Below are 25,944 nucleotides of genomic sequence, written 5' to 3' on the forward strand. Positions count from 1 at the left end.
CACCACCACCACCACCACAACAACAACAACAACAACAACAACAACAACAACAACAACAACAACAACAACAACAACAACAACAACAACAATAATAATACTAATAATACTGTAATAATAATAATAATAATCTTATCAGAAGAAAATACATATTTTATTTGCAGTTACAGTAGGCCTAGATCCAAATATTTTGGACAAATCCATACCTTTTGTTTTGCTCTCTTTTCAACATTACAAATTGAACAAACTATGGCCCAGAGTAGCCTCCCTACGCAACATAGCACAACTGGTCATTGTGTAAGTTCTTGTAATTCAGAGGTCAAGATAGTGTGACTTAAGGAAGTCCAGCTTCCTATTATGTGACTAAGTTGATTTATGTGAACCGGACATTTGTGTTATAGAATCTGTTTTTGTGTATGTATTTGTGTTGGCAAATTAAATGATTAGTTCCATCTAAATGACCTGATCATGTTTCCTGATCATTTGAAACTTGACTTACTTTTTCACATTTCCATATAGTGACCAGAAGATCAGTGGCAATATAATAAATAGGCTATAGCTACATTTAATGACACCATTCTCATGGGAAGTGGAAGTTAAACCACAATACTACTGTAGAAAGGGGAAATGGAGGGGAAAGTCAATGAACAACATGAGATTATACGGCTATTTACTCTCAGCTGTTTGATGAACAGAGAACATTATTGTATGACTTGATATCTATGCCAAACAAGGTCTCGGGAAGAAATATTCCCGGGTGAACATTCTTAATAAATATTTGCCAGCTGCTGAATGTATAGTTTGTTGGAGGCTAGTTTGTTTTGCATGTGGTAATCTCTAATCCGCAACCAGGTCTTGGTGGTCTGCTGCCTCAGAAAGCCCCTGGTTTCTCTAGTGAACGACATAGAGACCATCTGGTAAACTCAATCCACACACAGTGTAAACACACAGATGTGTTTGTGAGTGTGTTTCAACCAGCTGGTGAGAACAGGAAGTGAGTGTGCAGAAGAGAAACTTGTAAACTGGCCATGTAAAGTTGCGTCCCACCCATATAGACTGTATAAAGTCTGTGTCCCACCCATAGACTGTATAAAGTCTGTGTCCCACCCATAGACTGTATAAAGTCTGTGCTCCCTCTCCACCCATAGACTGTATAAAGTCTGTGCTCCCTCTCCACCCATAGACTGTATAAAGTCTGTGCTCCCTCTCCACCCATAGACTGTATAAAGTCTGTGCTCCCTCTCCACCCATAGACTGTATAAAGTCTGTGCTCCCTCTGAGCACCCATAGACTGTATAAAGTCTGTGCTCCCTCTGACCACCCAGACTGTATAAAGTCTGTGCTCCCTCTCCACCCATAGACTGTATAAAGTCTGTGCTCCCTCTCCACCCATAGACTGTATAAAGTCTGTGCTCCCTCTCCACCCATAGACTGTATAAAGTCTGTGCTCCCTCTGACCACCCATAGACTGTATAAAGTCTGTGCTCCCTCTAACCACCCATAGACTGTATAAAGTCTGTGCTCCCTCTGACCACCCATAGACTGTATAAAGTCTGTGCTCCCTCTGAGCACCCATAGACTGTATAAAGTCTGTGCTCCCTCTGAGCACAATGAAAACATTCAAATGAAATAAAAATAAGCTTGTTTTCAAATGTGAGCCAAAATCCCCAGAATGAGAAGCATATGGATTCTATGGACTCATAGGGACACAGCACTCACAGGGAGCTAAATTACACAGCCATCAGCTGTTTATAAAGCAACGATTCACAAACTTTTTATTTCTTTTTCTTTTACCCCACAAACCAAACTGGTGGACTACACTTTCACCCTGAGAACCAGTCTAGAGAAAAGATAGCCTACTAGTTTAGTCGTGTGATGTTGACGCAGCAGAAACTGACCTGTGATCAGCTGAAGAGCGTCTGGTTTCAACAGTCAGAGACAAATGTTCAGACTCCAGCTTTGACTCCTGGCAAGTGTCCTCATTTTGTTGTTAACATAGAAAATTGAAGTTACACTGTTAATTTCCATGCATCAGTTATATATTGAGATTTTTCAAACTTTGAGCCTTCATGTAGATCATCCATCAATACTATAATAATACTAGTAATACTAATATTGATAGTAGCCTATTAGAAATATTAATATTTTTCTTTATTTGTTTATAGACAACTTACATGCTTACAAAGGAGTAACAAACAAAAACATACAACGGACAGCAACAGAAATGAAAGGTAGGAAAGGTAGGAAATGTAAACGCAAGGCAAGAACATAAAATCAGGGAACATAAAGCAAATATATATATATATATATATTTATACTTTTCTTTTATGGTTTAGGCCCTAAACCATAAAAGGAAGTAAAAACAAGCAGCGCATTGCTCTCAGTGAGACTCCCCCTGTATAAATAAAGGTAAAACAAGGAAGAATATTAAAATGGCCTCATAGCTAATACATTTATGTATAAGTTGAAAATCCATGTAATAAAGAAAAATACGCTTTGTTAACATTGTGCTGCTTCACTCTCATGCGACTCACTCAAATGGAATTTGTGTGGACCTGACAGTTTGTGAATGTAGATTTAAAATCAGCGAACTTCAGGTGGCACCTCCCACTCGTGATGTGCAACACTTCACCGTTGCAAAAGCTGGTAAGTGACACAGTGTGCAATCATGAAGGAGACTTTCATCACGTGTAGCTCAGTGAACACAGCTCACACTGCTCATGGTGATGACGACACATTCACTTCTGTTGACTGTGAAGAGAATAATTGTGTCTGAATTTCGCAAAGGTATAGTTTCAGCGCTGACAGGTTTAATCCTCGACTCCATCAGCTGTGTCAAATTCAGTCTTTCGTTGCCACGGCAACATCCTCCCTTTACCTGGGTCCCTTTGGACAGGTGTCTTCTCTTTGGACAGGTGTCTTCTTCTCTTGAGCCTTCACAGTCTGAGCTCAGTGATGAAACCTCTCGGTTAAAGATGACATCAGACTCAACTGTTCAACAAAGAAACTCATCGTCTGACTACAGGGAGGGAGGCTGGAAGCTAACTGAAGGTACAATGTGCTTTTACTGCCAGAAGGGGGCGAATTTAACAACGCTTCAATGAAATCGATCTACCAGCCAGAAATATTACTTATTTTTGTATCTGGATAGAGTAAGCAGATACTTCAGATGTAAATCAAATAAAATTTAAAATTGTAAAATTATTCTGCATATCAAGAACACTGATTTCTAGGGAAACCAATAACACAAAACCCATTTTCATTAGAAAAAACAAACACTTTATTATAGAACTATGGGTTCAGGGGGGAAAAGTCAAATGTTTTCCTTATCACACAGATAACAGTGTTACCTGTTACAGAAAATATAATTGCATTGCTGAACAAAACACAGCTAAAAAACAATCCCTCAAGCCATGACAACACAACATTCAAGAGAAAACAAGAGTTTCTTGTCAGTTAAAGAATCTGGATTGGATGAAAGTTGATTGACTTACTTGACCAAACAGCAAAGGGCCAATATGGCAGTTATGGAATAGTGATTATAACACAATAACACACTCAGTCAACATTTGAGCTGAGATGTGTGCCTCATTCAACTCTTCTTTTACATTCACATTTCAAAATGTAAATTAATCGCCATTCAATAAGTGAACTTTGTTCCAAGAACATATCTTAAACATGTATTAGTGTGTTCGTATTTTTAAGTTACAAGTTTCCAAAAAACTATTTCAAGCTGACTTTTTTTTTAAGGAGTGCAGACACTTTGCACTTCATATCTCAATGCCTGGGATCAAAAAGTGAAACTAAAAGTAATTGTCATTTATTTTCTCACAGAACCTTTAGTTTTTATCCTATATCATTGTAATTACTTTGGTTTACAATAACCTTGAAGTACACAGACAAGCAACACTTCTTAGAAATGAACAGTTTAACTGAACTTTTCATTTCATTTGAAAACGAGCATAACCGCATTATCTGAGAAAAGTCACATACACTCCACAAAAACAGCAAAAAAGACTCAAACGCCAGGTGTATGGTGATTCACAACTTTTCATCTGGAAAAGACAAAAATCGAATTACATAATGTTGGGTTGCATATGAAAAGCATGACCTGTTTGCAACTTGTTTATATACTGTACACATTATACACATCCACTAGTATGCACTTCTTACAAATCAAAAATGTTCAACACTATAATAAAACATGTGCTCTTCATATAAACATTTCTAATAAAATTATTTGAACATTCTGAAGAATAAGGGCAAAGTCATTCAATGGATTTTTTCTCCTTCAAATAATACAAATTATATATAACAAATGTATTAATATCAGAAGCACAGTTGTATATGTTCAACTAGTTCTAAGGCATGTATAAGAGCATAACTTCTGATGGCATATCTGTGCTTTTCATATGCAAACATGCATAACAGCATCATGAGAACACAGTGACACACTTCAGTATTTTTTTTTTTTTAATAAATAGAAACTTAAAATAAGATCCTGTAACTGCACCTGATCTTTGACCCTTAGATTCTACACAAAAACAGTCTCTCTGATGAAGAGAGGTGACAGAAAATGACTCGGTCTGGTCAACTATGAGCAAACCTGTAGTGAATGACAGTGACAAAATGTGTAACTTTGAACCGGCAGATATATAACCATGAATGTTAACACAGTTCCTTGTAAAGTGTGTATAAATAAAACTTACGCTACAAGTGAATGTTTATGAAAGATAATTACAAAAAAGGGTATTGACTATTTTGTTTTAGTGGCTTGGTCAAACTATGCCATTCTTTCTCTGTAAGAACGCAACATACATAGCCAATGAAAGGTGGCAGGTTAATTTTGCCTCGCTTAATAGCAAACAATACACACCTTTGACTATATGACTTGAGACTATATTAACAAATCAGTAGGACTAACTGGTAATTTGGCAACCCATGGTATATTATAATAATGAACATCTCAACCGTTATATTTGATCTGTAACTTAGAAGTATGCCAAATTTATCAGTGGACCCTAATGATTTGGAAATGCTTCAAGCTGATTTTCTAGTATGCATGTTTCAAAAAAGAAAGAAAAAAGAGGCAACAGTAAATGAGCAGATTTTGGCATGGAGTTTGGCATGACATTCTTTCCCATGTGAAAAGATAAACGGCTGTGAAATAGTGAAATAGCCAAGTGAAAATGATGTACAATTTCCAAATATGCACAAGACTGTCACTAACGTGCTGCTTCGTCTCTTTTAATTTGAGCTATAGTGTTCACAACTAGAGATGTGATTCAGCTGGGAGAGGTAACGCACACGATCAATACAGATGACACATGAACTTGTGTATCAAAGCTGCATTGGCTAAAACAGCACATCGTTTATTGCACAATTCACCGCATGGTTTAAAAAAAAAAAAAGCCATCAAGCCATCAGTGTGAAGAGTTGAGCTTTTTAAATGAACGACACGTGCATCTGTGTTCAAGTAAAAGATGAGTCGAATATCTGGAGTTTTCAGTGATAAACCACATGACAAAAAAAAACAAGGTCAGATCACATTCGATAGAAAAGCCAAAACATTTTTAAGCCATTACAATCACAAAACTCATGGCATAACTTTTGCATTTTCACCACACCATTTTCTCCTAACTCCAATCAGAAGGGAGACAGACGTGCTTGTAGACAAGCTGTCAGTGGACGTTAGTAGTATCTTCAACAAACAGCACCAGTTTCTGCCAGAGAGGAGGAGAGCCATGTTCTGGACCCCCCAGGTCTCCAGATGAGACAGGGTGTGAAGGTGTGAAGGCCCGACCCGAGGCCGACGCGCTCGGTGCCGGACACACCAGAGAACAGCAGCACATCCGTCCCGGGCTCATCTCCAGTTGCGGTACATGTAGAGCGAGCCCAAGAACAAGTTGGCACTCAGGCTCACGAGTAAAAGCCCTGGCCAGACGAGACGCTTCACAAAACCTGGAAACGTCACAGAAAACAAACCAACACTGTCAATAATATTTAGTGCAAGCACATGACCATCATGAGTACCGTAAATATTCAAGTATCTCTTGCAAAAATGAAAACAATCAAGCATTCACATTTTATGTATTTTACAGTTGTGTTGCTGTCAGTAAATACATGTTCCACTTATCCTCATAGAGGTTTCAGTGTGTTAAATTTAGGTTCATTTTATTGACCTTTTATTGCCGAGATTGAAATTCAAGACACGCGTCACAATAACAAATCAATACGATAATACTGCAGATTTACGACCAAATACAAAGCTCAGCAATCTGAGCCTTCACCACCTAATCCACATTACTGTGTTGATGCACAAACGATAAGTGGTCCTCGAGGTTGGAGGTCCACATCAGAGACATTTGACTCAAACCAAAAGCAGTCAAATTACTTTGCATTCTCACCAGCACTACTTTTTTAATGACTTTCTAAAATGATCATCAGAATTGCATTTCATAACTAAATGGGATGTGATTTCTGACAGATCCAAAATACATAGTACCGTACCTATTTCCCTCCCATGTTTGGAGTTTATTTTTCAGCATTTTTGCACACAAAAAAAATTGTGAAGAGAAATAAGAAAAATAGGGGAAAAGAGAGGGGGGTGGTGACATACAAAGGTCCTGATCCGGATTTCAACCTGGTGTTAGGGTTGTGCGATGTCAACCATATAGCCAATAGATGGATGATGGCATCGTCGTTGAGGGGGGGTTAATTAATTATTCATGAAGTCGCTGCGCCGCTGCAATGCACGTTCACGTTCACAACAGGACAGCTGAGCTCTATATGTCATGAGAGACCAGCGGGCTAGTTACTTACAGCACAGAGACAGGCGGCTGAAGCAATAGCCTCTCACTACCAGCAATATTGAAATTAGGGCTGTGAATCTTCACTGGCCTCACGATTCGATTACGATTACGATTCAGAGGGCTACGATTCGATTACGATTATCGATGCATCTCGATGCATCTTAAATCGATGCATCACTTTTTTCCATGATTCCACATTTCCACATGATTTATTTTTTCTCACTTTCTTTTTTCTCACTGTGTGGCTTCTAGGGATGCACGATATATCGGCAATCATATCGGTATCGGCCAGTATCGGCCGATTTTTTAACATATCGGTCATATCGGTATCGGTCAGATGTTGCAATGTTAATATCGGTTATCATTATCAGCCAAATTCTTCACATTGATATGAAATAATGCAGTAAATCTATGATTTATGGGCTTTTCCAAAGGCTTTGCAAATAAAGAAATGCATAACTTTTTCAAATTCAGTGTTAACATGTGTTTTTCAGTATGTACAAAATGTGATGATCATAAAAATGTGGTTTTATACAGATCATATCGACATCGGTAAATATCGGTTATCGGCCATAACAGCAATGTTAATATCTGTTATCGGCATCGGCCAAAGTTTTCATATCGGTGCATCCCTACTTCTTTTGAAATAAAAGTGCATTTAGAATTGCATTGTATTATGATCCATAATTAAAATAAACAACTGCATGTACTTCCATTATATTTTATTTGATTATTAAAAAAATATATATATATATATATTTTTTTTTTTATAATCGATTTTTGACATTTGTGAATCGATGCAGAATCGTGCAGGTCCGCATCGCGATGCATCTTATAATCGATTATTTTTGACACCCCTAATTGAAATGCACAAAACAAATAACGTTAACGGTACAGATCCTGACCAACAACGTGTGTGTGTTGAATTGAACTAGCTGACAGAAAATGGGCAAAGGTACTGGCCAGATAACGTTAGATTCATAAAGGTACTGGCCAGATAACGTTAGATTCATGTGGGCTCAGTTTTGACATAACATCAAGGAGAGATAGAAACACGTCAGCAGCAGCCTATGTAACGGAGTGACTTCATGGAAACGGGCGAGTTGAATTCACAGTTGAAGACTTGAAACGTTACTCACATTGGGTTGAAAACAGGAAAGAACGCAACGTTTCTTCTTTGTCTTAACATTTTCACAACAGACGACTTCTGCTTATCCTCCCTCCTCCCCACTCTATTCGCTTCTCTGAACTGAGGACAGGGTACGCTTGTTTAATGCCGCCTGTGTGTCCCCTGTGCGTCGCGGTTGAGTGGAGTTGGCCTTTTTTATTATTAAATCTGCAAAATTAATAACAATAATAATCGCGATGGTCAGATGTAGAAAGGTCAGAGGTCGACGAGGGTCGGCCCATTGAGGATGGATGCCACCGTCCATCGTGCCAACTGCCAACTCTACCTGGTATGTGCCTTAGATCAGTGCTTCCCAACCCTTATGTACCCCTTGAGCTGTTTTGTCATGTCAATACAATACTACCGTCACTCATTGCGTGTTGATGATTCTCCTGAATTTGTTATATTAAACTCATATTAAACTTGTATGCCCACATATTTAACACAAACCTTGCAGTCATACAAGTAAATCCATACAAAATATATTTTCTTTTCTCCGTTTGTCACTGGGCTTCCCTAAACCTGAATCTGGAGTGACAGCAACTGGATGTTGGAGCAATTGATCCATGTTTGCTAGCTAGGTGGTTTGCACAGTTCTGACGTGCGTGAATGTGACCTCTTCACATAGTGCAACAGTTGACAACTGCAAGGGGGTAACTTGCGGCATGCTGCACGTACCATTTTAGCAATCTGCTTATGAAATGAGTTGATTTTTTAAAATCACTTTCGAAATGAATTTCCCTGTATCCCCGGCAAGCTGCTCAAGTACCCCCCCTAGGGGTACGCGTACCCCTGGTTGGGAATCACTGCCTTAGCTCACTGAGCCACCAGGGGCATGTTCAATCTGAAAACCATGTGCAGTGCACACAGTGGATCCAACAGATGGGTGCAACACAACAAGGAGTTCAATGCACCTCTGTTTCTGTTTGAATAAACATTTTGCTGCGTGTTGTCGGGGCTGAACTCAGCCCAGGACCCCCCATTTCCCTCCCCATGTGTGTAAATCAGATTGCTCAGCTCACCTTTAGATGGGGGGCCGCTCTCTGGTCCTTGTGTCGTGGTGTCGACCAGGCAAGCCGAGGACCCCGAGGAGCTGCCTCGTTTCTCCCCCTCGATGACGCTGCCGTCTCTTAACAAGGAGGTCAAATCTGCAGCACAGTGGAGCCAGGTCAGTCATATAGGCAAAGACACAACCATCTCCATTCACACTTCATACTATACATTTGAAATGTGCTTCATCGTATTAAAGCCATTTCCATCTAAAAGCGTTTGAGTAAATGCTTGAAATTGGTTTATTAGACAAATATAAATGATTGTTTATATACTGTAAATAATGATTGTTGAACACTTTTTTGGCAGTGCATAATTCCATTTATGTCATTTCATTTATCATTCTAAAATGTGGAAAATAGTAAAAATAAAGAAAAATGTGGTGTATCAAAAAAGATTACATGCATCGTATCTTACAACATAAATTCTAACAATAAAACGTATGTATTTACCATTTTGGCTTTGGAAGGGTGATATGTCCGTGGAAAAGCGTCCGCTGTAAATGGAAGGGGCGGGCTCAGCGTAGAAGTGGGAGGGGGACACAGGCGGGGACCTGGGCGTGGGCGCGGGCTCGGCCTCGGCAGAGAAGAGGCGGAGTTTGCGGCCGCTGATGTTGAGGCGGGCGGGGCTGATGAGCGGGCGGCAGTGCCGGGCAGAGTTGGAGGTGGACGTTACCGAACCGGCCACCGAGGGAGTCGGGGAGGGGCCCGGGGAGAGGCCCGGGGAGGACGGGCGACTCCCGGACTTCAGCGAAAAGTAGTCTGTGACAAAAACAATCGAGGAGCGAGGAACGTCAATCAAAATGCATTGTGAGAGTTTGGACTTTTTCAAAAATATCATAGGGTTAAAGTGGGGATCACTTTGGTGTTTTCATACCTGAGGTTGGGGAGTCTTTGTATTGTGACAGAGGCCTGCTTCCACTAAACAGGTAGCCCGAATCTGAAAATAAGATGAATGTATAATTAGCGCAGTTAGCAAAACCATAAAGCATACATGAAACAACAACAACTACATGTGACAGCAACAGTACAGATATCATCTTCCTGGAAACAAAGCCAGTCTTTCCAAAGTTCAGAAACAGTGGCACAACCACGTGAGACACCGATTTAAAGCCAAGAACAGACATTTAGTAGCCGACGTGTTTCCATTCAGATTTTACGCAAATTCTAAGCGAACTTTTGAAAAGTCGAGAATCTTAACAATCGAATCAGATGTGTTCCCGTTAACGGCTGTTCAGCGAATAAGTAGGCTGTGTGTGGGCCCTAGGGGGTCAAGATCATAGATAGAGTGCTTTGATAGGAGAATTAATCGTAATAATTATGTCATGTACGGTAATCTGCTGGTATTTCTTTTCTTTTTGGCTGTGATCAGTAAATATTACGGTCAAGATCACAGGAGAAATGCGCATTCTGCAATGCTCGCCATATAGCTGGGAAACGAGTCACACAAAACAGTTGTGGGAGTCACCGTGCAAAAGGCATTTTAGGGACGCAGTGAGAGCCTTTAGGTGCAACACTTTAGGATCCAGAACAACATTTGATCTGCTGCAGGACTATCGGGTCGTTTGTTGGGCCGGTCGTGCGTCGGTTCCGGCAGCAGAAGTCTTCGCAGGCGACCGGACATGGTGCCAGCTGTGCAGGACACGGGGTCCAGCTCATCACTTATTACGAAAAAAGAGTTTCCATCGTCCATTTTGCGCATTAACTGTTTTACGAGAAAGGCAAAAACCACCTTGAGTGAGCATAAAAAACTTTTTTTTTTGCAAAATTGAGGACTTTTTCCCTCTCAGATTTTGCCATTTCCAAATTCCATCAACCTTTTCTAATGCGATACTACAAAACGCACATCAAAATACGTTGATGGAAATGCGACTATTGAGCACTGTGTCAGATTAGGCCGTCAAATTGCTTTGTATGCAAAGGAAAGCAAGAAAGAATCAAATGAAACTCTTACATTTTCCATTGCCTCGTCTCCCATAGCTGCTCTATGGGAGACGAGGCAATGGAAAATGTAAGTAAGACATGAGGCCAAATAGGCACAGCCGCCCCCTGAGACAGTTTAAAGGTCCCAATTCGTGCAGCTGTAACCTCTTAAAAACGTGTGTCTCTGGTCCATAAAACATGATTCTGGATTAATCTGTCGAAAATATAGCAAACCCGTTTGTTGTGACGGAGTTCTCACTTCCTCATCTGGTCGCTTCCCAAGAATGGCCTGTTTCTATAATATATTCAGAACTAACAGTTCCCATTGGCCGCTGAGGGAGAGCCCGCCCCAGGCTCCCAGCGGCCAATCAGATTAGCGTCTGTGGACCAGCACGCTAGGTTGCGAGTTATCGTTAACTAAACGGTACTACGCTAAAGAGGACATCTCAAAATGCCTAGACTTACCGAATGCACCTCTGCAGTTGCTGGATCACGTACAGTTGGCGTCGCTCCAGCTAGAAGTGTTAATTTTGTGGCTATAGACTAAATGGTGCAGGTAGCTTGTGTGAGAGACCCGCGCAGTATGCAGGAGGAAGCTAGTGACGTCCCAATTCCCCCAGATTCCCCTCTGGGCAAACGAAGCGTTTGGGGGTGTGGCTTGGAGGAGACTGCAGAGGGACGCTGGATAGGGACAAATCCAACTGTGGCAGTTCTGAGCGTGTGACCACTCATTACAGGGAGGGCTGACAGCAGTATATATGCATTTACAAGTAAAAACAGCTTTTGCACGGAATGGGACCTTTAAGTAAGAGGGTATGACCAGCTACTTGGGAACAAATATTCACACCGTGCACACAGTGGAGCTAGCACAGTGGAGCACAGTGGTGCTAGCACAGTGGCGCTAGCACAGTGGAGCTAGCACAGTGGAGCACAGTGGAGCTAGCAGAGTGGAGCTAGCAGAGTGGAGCACAGTGGAGCTAGCCTGATATTCAGACTGAATCGTCAACTCATAAACTCATTTCCTCTTCATCCACAACTGTGGAGTGGGCGTGGCTGTGAAGGTCTGGAGCCAGGCTACAGTGGCGCAGAAGCAAGAGCAGGTTTTTCTGACTCATTAAACCACAAAGAAATTATTTGGCATCAAAACCAAATCAGTCAAACGAGGTTTCTTCATATCATGCCACGCCGGAGTAGGATCCACCCGTATCACACAACCTCAACTTAAAGTCGAACTGAACCCGTTCGTCACGTGCATAATGAGTCCGTTTCAGACTGAAAACATAGTTTGTCTAAGATGACGGGTTGAGAGGCGGGTCATAGTAGCATGTCGATGATTTTAATTGACAATTCTGGGGACTGGATTGGGGTTTGGCCAATCCTGGCGTGTTCCGCCTCCAAATCGAGTGGGATTCAGTGTGTTGTGGCGCTCCCCTCAGGAAGAGCCTTTTGACGGGAGGAGTGGAGCTCAGCGAGCCGCAGGCAGCCAGCTGCCTTCGTGTTGCTGAGCGGAGAGTGCAGCACGTCGGCCTGGAATCTCCGAAGTGCGACCCCTGACAACCAAGCTCTCGGATGCGCGCGGCATTATCGCTGCTGTAAATACGATATCCCTGGAATGCGCGTTTTAACGAGCCAGTTACATTTCTTTGCATTCTTAGAGATTATAGTTTTTGTTTTTTGTTTGTGTTTCTAACAATTGGCCAAGTTAGTAGTTAGTTTATGGGATAGGAATTCTGCCAGATGACAGGCACTAGGCGCCATTTTCTACTTCATTTGGAAGAGAAAATGATCCTGAAATGAAGATTTGATTGACAGCTGCATGTCGTGATATGATTGGTTGAAATGGGGTCGAAATTTGATAGTACTAGGTGACGTCAGCAAACTGTAGATTACTGTTATCAATGAAATCTTGAAAAATGAACTTTTGATGTGAAAAAGTGTGAAAAACTAAAGAAATTAGATTGTTGTGATTTTTTTTTGCATACATTATTAAATAGGTGCACTGCATACCCAGGTATTTGAACTAAAATAAAATAAAAGTCATTTTTGGGTTCAGCTCGACTTTAACCTTTGTGTCTGCATGCTGACAGTGACTTTACCTGTGCGGGTCAGGGAGGGCATGGTGCCAAGGCAGAGGGCTCTGTTGATGTCTTTACCTGTGCGAGTCAGGGAGGGCATGGTGCCAAGGCAGAGGGCTCTGTCGATGTCTTTACCTGTGCGGGTCAGGGAGGGCATGGTGCCCAGGCAGAGGGCTCTGTTGAGGCGTCCGGGCAGAGAGGAGGGCGAGGCCTTGCGCTCGCGGGGACTCTGCTGCCGGTGAATGAGCTTAGAGAGGTTGGGTGGCGGGGCGGGGATGAAGCAGTCTGCCAGGCCGGGGTAGACGGGGCAGAGCAAAGCAGGCTGGGTGCTGAAGGAGGGGACAGCAGAGCTGCCTGCAAGGTATCTGCAACACAAGAGCAACGTCATCATCCACGACCTGACATCACACTCATGACCACAACAAGGCTATACCGTCATTCGGTTTTTTATTTAAATAGAAATATAGGATAGAAATATTTTTTATACATTTTTATAAATAATAATTCAATATGACTTTGTGAGATAGCCAATGATACCGTGACTGCTATACACGGTGATTTAAATTTATACTCAAGACACTTCAAAAAAGCAAAATGCCACTGCCACATTTAATGTATTCTGTAAGTAAAAAACAATCCTTTACAAAAGACATTTTGACTTCTCAAAACGTGACTAATCTCTGCTTCACACTGATCTGGACATGTAGCATCCTGGACATTAGAATATAAACGGATTACCGTAAATTCCGGACTATAAGCCGCACCTTTTTTCCCGTTTTTTGGGCTTTTTTGGCCCCTGCGGCTTATATAACGGTGCGGCTTATCTATGGATTTTTTCCAAAAAAAAAAAAAAAAAAAAAAAAAAACTCTCTTTTTTAGCACTCTTTCTAACTATAAATCCTATATAACTATAATAAGTTTTAATTTCCTCTCTTGCCCTCTTTTCACCACACTGTATGACACTGTATGACACTGTGTGCACTGTAAAAAACAACACAGGTGGTGTTGTGTTATGTTGTTTTGTTGAAATGTTAATAAATGGGAGCTTCCTCAAACAGCCATCTCTTTCCCGACAATCCCCTCTGTGCATGAACCCTTATGGTAATTAAACATTAAAACACAAAAAAAAAAAAAAAAAAAACCATTAAAACACCTGCGGCTTATAGTCCGGTGCGGCTTATATAAGAAAAAAATAGTCAACTTTGCAGGTGCGGCTTATACACCGGTGCGGCTTATAGTCCGGAATTTACGGTAATTAAATGAGGAATACAAGCAGTGCAAGCTTAGTAAGTAAGGCACAGCTCTACTATCCAGTGTAGGAATTTAGCCAGGGGCAAGGGCAAAAATGCCCCCAAGAAATCTCAGAATGCCCCTAAAAACCATGATCCAGTGGCAAAAATTGCCCCCAAGAACACACTCACACAAACTGTTGTTCACACTACACGTTGGCAACTTTATGCAGTAATTCGGGTTTTTTTAAGTGCCCCCACAATTGTGTAAATGCCCCCATTTTTTAGACCGTGGGGCAGACTTTACCCCCAAATTATTTTTTACATTTCCTACACTGCTATCCATGCATACTGTAGGGCAAACCACCTGCCTAGTGAGCACTGTGTTAACAGGCACCAGTTAGAAGAGAATAGGGGTCTCATTGAAAGGCTGCCACAGCTGTTGGAGTGTGTGCAACAGATGACTGAGACAAAGGATCCCACTGAGAAATGCTGCTCAGCAAGACTGCTCAAATCTTTCACATGTCCACAGCACAGTGAGTGTCCTGTACAAACTACCACAGCACAGTGAGTGTCCTGTACAAACTACCACAGCACACTGAGTGTCCTGTACAAACTACACATCAAAGCAGTAGTTTGTTATTCTACAGACAAAACGTCCACAGTAGACCTTGCCTGGAATACATAGAAAGTTTTACCTGGTGTTGATCTGTAAGGACTAAAGCAATTATTTCAAAAAGTAAACTGAAGTTGTCTTAATTAACCAAATTGTTGACAAAGCAAAATGTTGAAATCTGGGTCTTTGTTTTGATGAACATCAAACAGAGAAGATCGATCCTTTCACCAGTTGTTTATTACATTCCGTGTACAGCAACCAATCCTACAAAATTCTTAAAAGCGTCTTATTCTTAATATGCAGCCTTATTCATTAAAAACTGATAACACTGAATTTCAGCATTTGCATATATGTCATTTCTATCACTCACTCCCAAGAAACTTTATTCTAGAATTGTGAGTTTGGTGCCATGATTTTCAGGTAATCTCATACCTATGTACTGATCCAAAGAGAATAAAAAACCAATTTGGCTCAACTTTGACATGACAGATTAGGGTCTCTGTCCCGTGGTTTTAGCTTTGGGAGTGAGTTGTGAATGATACAAAATGCTGATTATATCACAACACTGTCCTCAGACCAGAGGAACAACATATATGAACTCTTCAATTGAGTGGTAATCAACTTTAAGATGCAGTACCCAAAAGAACGCGTTTCAAAATCAAATCTTTCATCGTGGGACGGAATTCCATCTCTGACGAGACTATTAGAAGAAAATATAATTGCATGATAGATGATCAAATATCAATATATTTGATTAGCTTATTTTATAGATTGAAATCCCAGATCCTTGATTGGGCATAGTAACTCTCATACACCTCATACACATCAGAGTTCTTCTTCAAGGTACTACTTCTTCAAGAGTCTTTTGGTGTTTTGCAACACACACGTTGCTAAAATGTTTAGGTATGGCAAGAAAAAAAAGCACATCAAACAGTCACAAACTTATGGCTACAATCACATTTTCGCTACATACATCCATAGTAATACAGTGCATTAAAAATAAAATCACTTACATTCACTAAATTAGTACAAAAATAATAGGTAGTTCTATAGCTATCACTCCCTTGTTAATACACCACAAAGAAATACGCTTGTGGCCATTTTTATGCTCTAGTTGCATTTGACAACTTGAACTTATTCTCACAGCATACCAGCTTGAATGTAGTGCAGAGCCGAATGCCTGATACAAGTGGAGGTTGACAGTCATACAGATCATCAGGAAGATCCAGGAACACTCCAAAAACCAAAACCGGAATAGCCACATTATTCGGACTAGACTTTATGTAGATATCGACAGAGCATAACGAATGTGCACGCCGGGGATAATGTACAGTAATATAGCTCAGCAAACCAAAACCGTTTTGCATGGAAACTTACTTTGGCAAAGCAAACCCATTTCAATTCAAGTTATAACTAACATACAAAGTATACTATTGCCGACAAAATTGTCAAGATTTTAAGATGCAGTTTGTCAGTTTGCATTCAATGAAATATTAGGAATCAGAAGTGCTTCTCCGTTTAGTCTTTGCAAAAGCACTTAAAATAGGAGTTTCCCCTCATATTTCTTCACACAAAATAGTCAGTTTTGCAACTTGGAAATGATCAGTAGACGAATAGTAACAATGTTGGAGATAACAGACATCCGGAGACAAGTGTTTTCCCAAAAAAACTTACAAACTGCATCTTCAACGTTCACTATTTGGCAGCATTTTTGTTGCAAAATCCAGACTTTAAAGCTTTGAAGCAACTACACCATGCTGGTTCCACAACATAAATCAATCTACAGGACAACACAACATGCCAATTAAATCTCACAGTTACAGTACTCTACCAGTACCACACAAATACAATCTTACAGTCAATCGTTAGCTATCATTACAATAAAGTACCTCTATGGCATTATTGTCAAATGATTACAGCTCATCCCAAACAAAAGCTACATGAAACAAAAGAGCCTAAAGGGCTATGCTAGTGTTAGCACATGCTCGGAGGATATACGTCGTGCATACCGGTACATCAGTGTTTAATACACCTATACCGGTCTGTTAGTGTTGTAAGTTCGGTATTATGGACGAAATCATCAAGTGAAGTGAAGTGAAAGCACTACAGAAACACAAAATCTCCAGCTAGAATTGCCAGTGCAAAATTTCCAAACTTTAAACTAGCATACATTTAATCTGAATACAATCAATACATATAATCGGAATACAAACCACATGTTTCATTTGAGTTTCACCTCTAAACTATGTGGTTTTCAAATGAACACTGTCATTATTACAAAATGTGGCTGCCTGGACAAGCATTAACTGAGTAACTACGGTAAGTCCAGTACTTTTTAAGTCTGGTCTTAAAGCAGGTTGAAATGCTTAAGAAATCTTCCATGAGCGGAGCGCAATATTTAAAGTAAAGATTCCAGGTGGAAAAAGGTTCAGTGCAAATTTCACTCCACTAAAATTAGCGCAGGATGCAGGCTGTACATTTGCTATACGTATGCCCATGGAAAACGGTTTAACAGCGTTTTTCATTTATTAGAGTTTTCTTCTATCCTGCTTTCTCAGTCTCAATGGAGCACTCTGTGCAGTTTTGCATTTGTCTCTCATGGTTAGATTTTTCACTTCCCTGGACGGAGATTTCCCGCCAGTGACCATATTATCCAACACCTGAATCTTATTTGGACAAATAGCGTAAATATACGGTTTCACTTGGGGGGGGATTGGATGCCCCACTGTTGCAGCCCCAATTTGAATTAGGTTGATAAGAAAACAGATCTGATCTAAACCTGTGTAAAAATCTGGCACAATACATAAAGAAACATAGGAACAGTTCATAATGTTTGCATGGTCACTGGTAAAACAAGACCTCCTGAACCTCCTATTCACACACTGCCACCGCAAGCAAATTTGACACAAGTCAAGTCAAGCAGCTGCCAAGTAGTGATCTAGAGAGGCACTACGTTTCAGCATCAGCTAAAGCTGAGCAGAAAACAACAAAGAATGTATAATACAAAAGCAAATACAAAATATTTTTGCAGGGATTATTAACCTACAACAGAGGACAGGGATAACAGCATAATTTCAGGGGGTGGGGTGGGGGTGTTTGTGTGTATGGCGGGGGTTATGGTTAGTTAACTAGTGATAGGAATTTCAACTTGTTTATAATAAACTTGAAACCTGTAGTAAACTGTAAACTGTAAAAAAGAAACTTGATCTCTGCATCTCTGTCATGAACAGTGGCTTCAGCACCTATGTTATTGTATTCCTTACAGATGTGGTCATCAGTTATGAACGGAGGCTTCCAAGGACTGCAATGAACACTGTTCTAGAAACCTCCAAGTCCATTTTTTGTGTTCTGAAATTTTAGATGCTGTGAAACAATACAAGAGGAATGTGATTATTCATCAGGCATACATCCTGCAATGCCTTCATAATTAATACTTCATGCGGTGAGTGCACGTTAGTACACTATTTTCTACAAATGGCTAGTAGTGTCAATAAATAAATGCATAGGTTTAAAGGAATATGCATGTGAACATTTTGCACGCGCTGCCTTAAGGAGGCAAGTACTTGAGTGTTAGAAGTACTCAAAAATCTCACTACATCGGTTGTCTTGAAAACAGTATTTCTCTATTTTTATACGTTCTTCTAACTTATAAACTCTGAAGATCAGATCAGTTTGTCACATAAGAGATTGTCAGTTTATTAAGGGCTTATTAATATTTTATGGTTAATAAGGTATTACTAATCAAAAAGATGACAAATGAAGGGGCAGTATGAATTTGAAAGACATCATCACAGTATCATATCACATGGATCCCATGTTGTATAGTGTATACCTGTTCCTCTCATATATACATCATATTTATAACCCTAAAAAAAAACAAAGAGGAAAAGTAACTTGAACTGATCAGAATTCCATTGCCAATCACAAATTTAGAATGATAAAAAAAAAAAGAGCTGTTCATGTTGTACTGTCTTGTGTTATTCACAATACCCTTAACTGCAAGATGACCACAGCCACAGCAAATATGGTACAGAACTCAAATAACACTGTGTACATGACGTGCATGCGCGAGGTTGTGAAGTGACCGTGAGCTAGTGGGCAGCAGACTGTGTTTCGTTCAGTTTTCCACGACACGGCATCAGTTTTAGGTTCAGCCGTGCAGATTTATGCTAATTTGTTGTTCTTGTCCAAAGTGTGTAGCCACACTTTGGCTTCATGTTGGCCATGCTCATCCTGTCACAGCCTCACAATCACTCGCTCACACAGCAGACAACAGCAGAATGAAGTGACACAATGTGACCATTCATTTAAAATAGCGCATTTTTGTCCATTAAAAAAAAAAGAACCGGGGGGGGATTGATAACGTGAATCAACAGGCTAATGTGTTTTGATCCAGTTCTAGAAACATTGGAGCCGGTTCCTCACTGTAACTGGACTCTTGTCGCCAATCCTAATCTTAAAGCACATTGAAACATTACTCGGATTCTGACCTTCGACATCTGGCTCTGCGCGGGCCCATGGATTTGCGAGTTGCCACGGCAGCGGCAAAGCTGACCAGGCAACAGAGGGTGGTGGTACTGAGCTTGGCTGTGTCCAGCCAAGAGACGTCGGCCAAGTAGCTTTCTCCCAGGTAGAGGCACAGGACCAGGAACCACAGGACAGAGGCCACAGCATCGATTCTCCTCAACCTGCAAATGAAGGAACAATGCGTTTTTGAAAAGGAAAATGTTAAGTTGCTGAGGTTTGTTTGTTCTTATCTGACTCCCGTTCACTGAGGCAGATAAGAAAGGAAATCCCTCACCTGGCAGGTCCAGCTAGGAAGATAGCAGTGATACAAGTCAACAGGCCAACAGAGACGACAGCCATCTGGTTGTCCCCTCCATACTGCCAAACCAGCTTGGCCTTTTCTACGGCCTTGTCTGGGAGCAGCTCCAGTAGACCCTGCCAGACATGTTCAGCTCCACTGGTTTGGTTGTTGGGGCTGGAGTCGTTGTAGTGTTTAGGTTTAGGAGGAACCACCCCGCCGCTTAATGTTGGTGGGGCACTAGGCGAAGCAGCCTGGTCAGCTGATCCACAGGCAGCCGTAGCAACCAGGAAGGCGCAGGTCAGAAAGGCCAGGAGCCGCAACAGTACAACTCCCAGGGGAGTGGAGACGGGGCAGGAGCTCTGTAGGAAGAGAGCACATATCAATGTGGATTCTGACATTTCTACAAAATGGCACGTTAAGAGCGAGCTATATGGAGACTTCCATTGACATACACTGTATATCAAGTTGAAACATTTAATGAAAGCGTGGGTGAGTGTCTGCACATTTTGGGAGTTTGGTACTTTGCACTGACCTTTACGAAGGACTTGTCAGTCTCCCGGCTGCGTCGAAGTTGATGGTTTGAGAGCACCGTGCGAAGCTGCCGATTCTGGTACTTAATGTAGTACTCCACCGCTGTCTGACATGGCCTGCATAACTTGTAGGTCTGTTCGAGGTGGTGCTTGTAAGCCTCAATTTCCTCATCGTAGTTCTCCTACAATAGAAAGCAGACACAATAAAAGATTTGCTCACTTTTCAAGTATTGGAAACAGTAGAAAGAAAGTGAGTCGCAGTAAATGAAAAAGAACAAAATACGCACATCATCCCTCGGGATGAATGAAGCCAACTGCTTGATCTTGACAGACTGGTTGTTATTGCATTTCCTGCATAGCAGCATTGAACAGTTGACCCACTGCAGCGACTTGGGCATCTCAGATGAAGGAAGGCTACCGGACACTCCGTGGTTGAGATTTTCCAGGTACTGAGCTGGGATGGGTTTGTTGTAATCCCCATTCTGACAACAAGACAGATCCACACAAAAAAGAGGAATACATTACTAACATCAAGGCAATACTAAAACGGTACAAAATCATAAGCCATAGTTTGCTGCCATGCAAGATAATAAAAAATATTGGCCAAACCTCCTGGAAGCCATTGTACTGGTCACAGTTGGGACAGTCCCAGCAGTTCCTATTCCCATAGGGCACAACTGTATTCTGATTACAGAACCAACAGTTGACGTTTGCATGTATGGGCTTCTTTCTGATAAACAAAAGAGAGGGGTTAGAAAATGATGCGATCTTGACAATGTTAATGGCAAAGACAGATTGCAGTCAAGTTCACAATGCTATGTTAACTAACGTTAACGTACAAGAGCTACGAGCTCAGCTGACACGTTTGCGCTCTGATCTTGAGACAACTTGCGCTTGTCTTCTGTAAATACGCATGGTTCAAAAGCCAATCATATAAAAAGGTACGTTAGATCAGATCGATCAAACAAACGGCGAAATGCCTTGACACTATAGCGTTATAGCTAACAAACAAACGGTGAAATGCCTTGACACTATAGCGTTATAGCTAACGTTAGCTAACACAGTTAGCGCCCAGGCTAATAAATCGAGCATTCAAGTGGACAGTGGATGAGTGGAATACATTCCGCAGCTAACATCGAACAGTTCGATGAGTATGTTGTAGTTTTGACGCTAACTCGGCAATGCATAGCGTCATTTTAAACCATGAGCAGCTAACTTGACTAGCGATATGACGATAACGTGAAGCTAACAACATGCTAATATACACGGAGCCATGCGCGGCAGTGTACCTGGTGGCGATTTTGTAAATGAGCGCTCCACCGGCGAAAAATGCCGTTGCTCCAACTCCACCATACATTAGCTCCGGATATTCCAACAACAGCTGGTTGAAGGTCTCCATAATTCCCCACCAAAATGTGCAACAAGCTAGCTACGAAACATGAGAACTGTAGTGTTTTCTTGGTAGTGGAAAAAACAAGGCGCACGCGCGATAACTAGGACCCTTTTGTTCACGCCCATATATTACCGGAAACGGAACTTCGTGGCAGATAATGGACGCGTTCCCGCGTTTCCCGAATGTTTTGATTGCCCCATTAATTGGAAGTGTCGAGTAGTAATAGGCTATATTACATTTTGAAAGTAACTTGCCCAACACTGATCGTGTCCATTTTCCATGTCTGTTCTGACACTTGTACAGTAGGCTACTTTACTCTGATCAATATTTAGTTGCCTGTAATAGTAGTAGTAGTAGTAGTAGTAGTAGTAGTAGGGGAATGGAAAGGATAGTGTGAGGACTTACTTCATTCAGTTTTCCCCGGTTCAAAGCAGTTGATGTTTTTTCAAACAAGGTAGGTCAGTCTTTTCAGTTATTATCATACTACAATAAATTAATTCACATTGAAAATAATTTAGTCTTTGAACTTGTGTTGTTGACCCCTTGGCAAGAGCTGTCCAGCCTCCTCCATGACTGCAATCTATCTCAGTTTCATTGATGCTGGCTGATCTCATCAGGTTTGGAGATTATATTTATTATTATCAGTTCTGAGAGATAAAGCCTGAGAAGGCTAGCTGTGTTTCATGCTAATGTAGCCTAGTTAAATTGACCATTGTACCCACACTGTAATGTCTTAAAAATGCATTTCTTTGGCCTACAGGCCTAGCTCAAGTCTAAATCAGTGGTTCGTCTTACATTTTTTCATGTCAAGGACCCCTAAACTGACACAAATTAGACCACAGACCCCAGTTGATAAGATTTTGTGTTTGTCTCAGGGTCCCCCATCCTGATACGATTTTTGCTTTTAGATGTTTTATTAGGCTACAGAAAGTGTATGAAAACCATGCCCAAAATAGTCATACATTCTGTCAGTGTACATTTGGGGACCCCCTGGAACCCCTTCAACCCCTGGGGGTTTTGAGAACCACTGACTGGCCTATTAAGGCTACATAGTAAAATCAGTAAAGCATGTATAGGTTATGTAATATTGCTCAGAAAGTAGTAGGCCTATCTGTAGCTTCTTACCAAGTGGCAGCCTTTTGTTACAAAATGAATATGCATGGGGTGAGTAAAATTGTCAATTGTGAAATGAATTTTCAACTATACAGGGGCAAGTAATAAGAGTGTAGACATAATTGAAAAAATAACATTTTATTTTAATAAACATGATGTTTTACATCAAGTAAACATTCATTCATAATTGAATAACAAAACTCAGAGAGCATCAGGAGTCTATAAAATGGTTGCATAGCGGCTCGAGGATGAGTTTGATTAAACCAAAGAACGAAAATAAATAACAGGCCTACAAATGCATGTGCAAAAACAATGAAAGACATATCCTAATTAGAATTATATTTAAAAAAAAAGTCTGGCAGACAATTAATGCCTAATAAATGTAGCCTAGGCCAAATCTCCAACAGAAGACATTCTGAAAAACAAAACCACACTATTTCCAAAACTTAATTTATCAGTCTCCCTGCATGGCTGCAATTAGCCTACACAATGCATGCCATTTCTGCCGTTTGAATCGTTACTTCATCCCTTGGCACTTAACGTAAACATGCAACTCCAACTGAACAGGTATAGCCTATTGATGTTACCTCGTGTTTTTCTTTTTCTTTTTTACTTCCTGTTGACAGCCGAACTGAAATATGGAACAGATGAACTTGAACAGTCTGTGAACCCATGCGGGCTGTCAGTCAGTGTCAACCATAGGGTGTCAAACGCCTACTGGTGGTCAAACGTAAGAGCAAGCGACATCTCCGGTTGAATTGCATAGGAGAACTGGGGGTAGCTGGCCACGGTGCCTCCGTCTGGGCTCACGGGCTGCGTCACGCCGCCGTAGGGATACCCGTTGTAGGGGACGAGCACGGACGGGTGACGGTGGTGGTGGTAAGCGCCGTAGGCAGGGTGGAAGTTGGGGGCAGGGCGGTAGGAGCTGACCGCCGGGCCGGTGGTGACGGTGTACCCCCTGGGGGACACGGCGCGGGGGTGCCCGGGGATGGCTTGTGGAGGCTGTGCGTAACCGGACTGGTGGTGGTGGTGGTAAGCGGTCGGCTGCAGCTGTGGCGAGCTGGGGCGCAGCGCCCAGGAGCTGCTCACATACGGCTGCATGTACAACTGGTTGTCCTGCAGGTAAAGCGGGTCCGGGTAATAGTCCATGGGGGTCCCGGGCAGGTAAGGCACGCTCGGGGGTCTGTAGGGTCTCCTCACCCTCCTGCGCCGCCGGTAGTTCCCCTTCTCAAACATGTCCTCAAACGCGGGGTCCAGGATCCAGTAGTTGCCCTTGCGGTCCCCTCCTGCGCCCTCCCTGGGCACCTTGACGAAGCACTCGTTCAGGCTGAGGTTGTGTCGGATGCTGTTCTGCCAACCCTTCTTGTTCTTCTCGTAGTACGGGAACTTGGCTATGATGTAGTCGTATATTCCGCTCAGGGTCTGCCTCTTGTTGCAGTCGTCCTTGATGGCCATGGCAATGAGAGCCACGTAGGAATACGGGGGCTTGTCCAGCTGCGAGGCGGCCCCCTCCGCAGCAATCTTGGGCACAGCCGGGGGCGAGTTGGAGCTGATGTCCAGAAGTTGCACCGCGGGCCGGGGCTTCTCGTCTGCGTCCATCTCTCCTGTAATATTTCCCCGGTCTTGTCCAAGCAGAAATGGCAAATGTGCGGCAGAGGCAGCGCTGGCTCTGGTTGTTTCTACAGGTGTGCACACCACGCCTGTCTAAACCCTCCCATATAGAGCACTGTTATTGGCGCTGATTCTTTCATCTCACCGACTTTCCCACACTTGTTTATAACATTGTCTGGGGTCTCTGTGTATGTTGCAGGTGAATCGGAGGTCACAGACAAGTCAACCCTGTGAACGGTTACAAACATACTGTGGAGTGCCTGATCAAAGACGTGGTGCCTTGTGTCTTTACATACACTTTGTTTGAAGTCCACTTTATGATTTGTGACTGCCAACAGGTGGGCCAACAGGTGGGCACATCATCATTATCATTATCACATTTATCTGGAATATGGACTGTGATGATTATTATAACCAATTTACAGTGGGATTGTGCATTTAATGACATGCATTTGTGATTTGCAATGTGACATTTATCAGTTTAATTTCCTGATAAAGAAACGAGATGCGGGTAGCCTATATACCAATCGCTGTAAGTGGCATCACTGATCTTCTTATACATGATATGTGAACCTAAACTAGAGCTGCAATGATTAATCGATTAGTCGATCGACAGAAAATTAATCAACAACTATTTTGATCATCGATGAATCGTTTTGAGTACAATTTTAAGAGAAAAGGTCAAAATTCTCTGATTAAATGTAAATATTTTCTGGTTTCTTTACTCCTGTATGACAGTAAACTGATATTCATTATCTTTGAATTGTGGATAAAACAAGACATTTGAGGGCGTCATCTTGGGCTTTGGGAAACTGACATTTGCTACCATTTTCTGACATTTTATAGACCAAACAACTAATCAATTAATCGATAAAATAATCGACAGATTCATCGATTATGAAGATAATCGTTAGTTGCAGCCCTAACCTAAACACACACACACACACACACACACACACACACACACACACACCATACGCACACTATATTTGATTTGTACTCATGTCCATGAATATATTGGGTCATTATAGAGCTTTACATATTTTTGCTATCAGCTGACAGGCACATGATAGCTGGGTATTTGCAGCAGCCAGTCGGCTACATGGCAGAGAAACACAGGCTTACGCAGGTATCTGAGCGCAGCGTACCACCCACATACAGTGAGGCCTGTCTGTCCGCTGAGGATGGTAGATAATGATCACCTGCTCTCAGCAGACAGTCTGTCTCCCCTGAACTGATCGCCAAACACAGATCTCAAAAAGTCAGCAAGCGCTGGAAAGCACTATAACGTCTTCGCCAGGGATTAGAGTAGAGTGGAGCAACAACCGGATATGAATGTGTTTTTCTGATAGGAGATTTCAGTATTTGGCAATATTTTTTTTTACTCTGTGGTCAGAAATGAAACAGATTGTCCTGACACATTATCTGCCATGCTGTACTTGATGTACAGTCCCATACAGAATAAAATTAAATTAAAGGGATATAGATTATAAATTTAAAATGTATGTAGGTTATACAGTATATATAAATATGAACACACATTTATTATTTGCATTTTTGCACTGTCTCTGTAGTCTCTACATTGCCTCTATTGGTTTTATCTTCTGTTATCATCTCATTG

General features: G+C 41.6%; 2 protein-coding genes across 2 annotated transcripts; both read right to left on the reverse strand.

Moving 5' to 3' along the window:
• Nucleotides 1-3,299: 3,299 nt before the first annotated feature.
• Nucleotides 3,300-21,632, reverse strand: tmem201 (transmembrane protein 201). Its single transcript, XM_083638563.1, has 11 exons — nucleotides 21,496-21,632; nucleotides 20,816-20,936; nucleotides 20,494-20,688; nucleotides 20,209-20,388; nucleotides 19,671-20,035; nucleotides 19,360-19,557; nucleotides 13,160-13,389; nucleotides 9,904-9,966; nucleotides 9,480-9,788; nucleotides 9,000-9,125; nucleotides 3,300-5,958 (listed from the first exon to the last, which is right to left on the reverse strand). Exons 1-11 carry the CDS (start codon nucleotides 21,603-21,605, stop codon nucleotides 5,861-5,863), a joined length of 1,995 nt encoding a protein of 664 aa, XP_083494689.1. The 5' UTR covers nucleotides 21,606-21,632; the 3' UTR covers nucleotides 3,300-5,860.
• A 1,300-nt stretch (nucleotides 21,633-22,932) lies between these two features.
• On the reverse strand, nucleotides 22,933-24,327 carry foxl2l (forkhead box L2-like). Its single transcript, XM_083639073.1, has one exon. The coding sequence runs from the start codon at nucleotides 24,309-24,311 to the stop codon at nucleotides 23,427-23,429; it is 885 nt and encodes a 294-aa protein (XP_083495199.1). The 5' UTR covers nucleotides 24,312-24,327; the 3' UTR covers nucleotides 22,933-23,426.
• Nucleotides 24,328-25,944: the final 1,617 nt, after the last annotated feature.

Source organism: Poromitra crassiceps, assembly GCF_964638095.1.
Source record: "Poromitra crassiceps genome assembly, chromosome: 6".
NCBI lineage: Eukaryota > Metazoa > Chordata > Actinopteri > Beryciformes > Melamphaidae > Poromitra > Poromitra crassiceps.

Coding starts and splice junctions, on each gene's coding strand:
- tmem201 (XM_083638563.1), bottom strand. CDS start 21,605: ATGGAGACCTTCAACCAGCTGTTGTTGGAATATCCGGAGCTAATGTAT. Junction 20,937..21,495: donor ATTTACAAAATCGCCACCAG/GTACACTGCCGC, acceptor TTTGTTTATCAG/AAAGAAGCCCATACATGCAA. Junction 19,558..19,670: donor TTCCTAGCTGGACCTGCCAG/GTGAGGGATTTC, acceptor CTTCATTTGCAG/GTTGAGGAGAATCGATGCTG.
- foxl2l (XM_083639073.1), bottom strand. CDS start 24,311: ATGGACGCAGACGAGAAGCCCCGGCCCGCGGTGCAACTTCTGGACATC.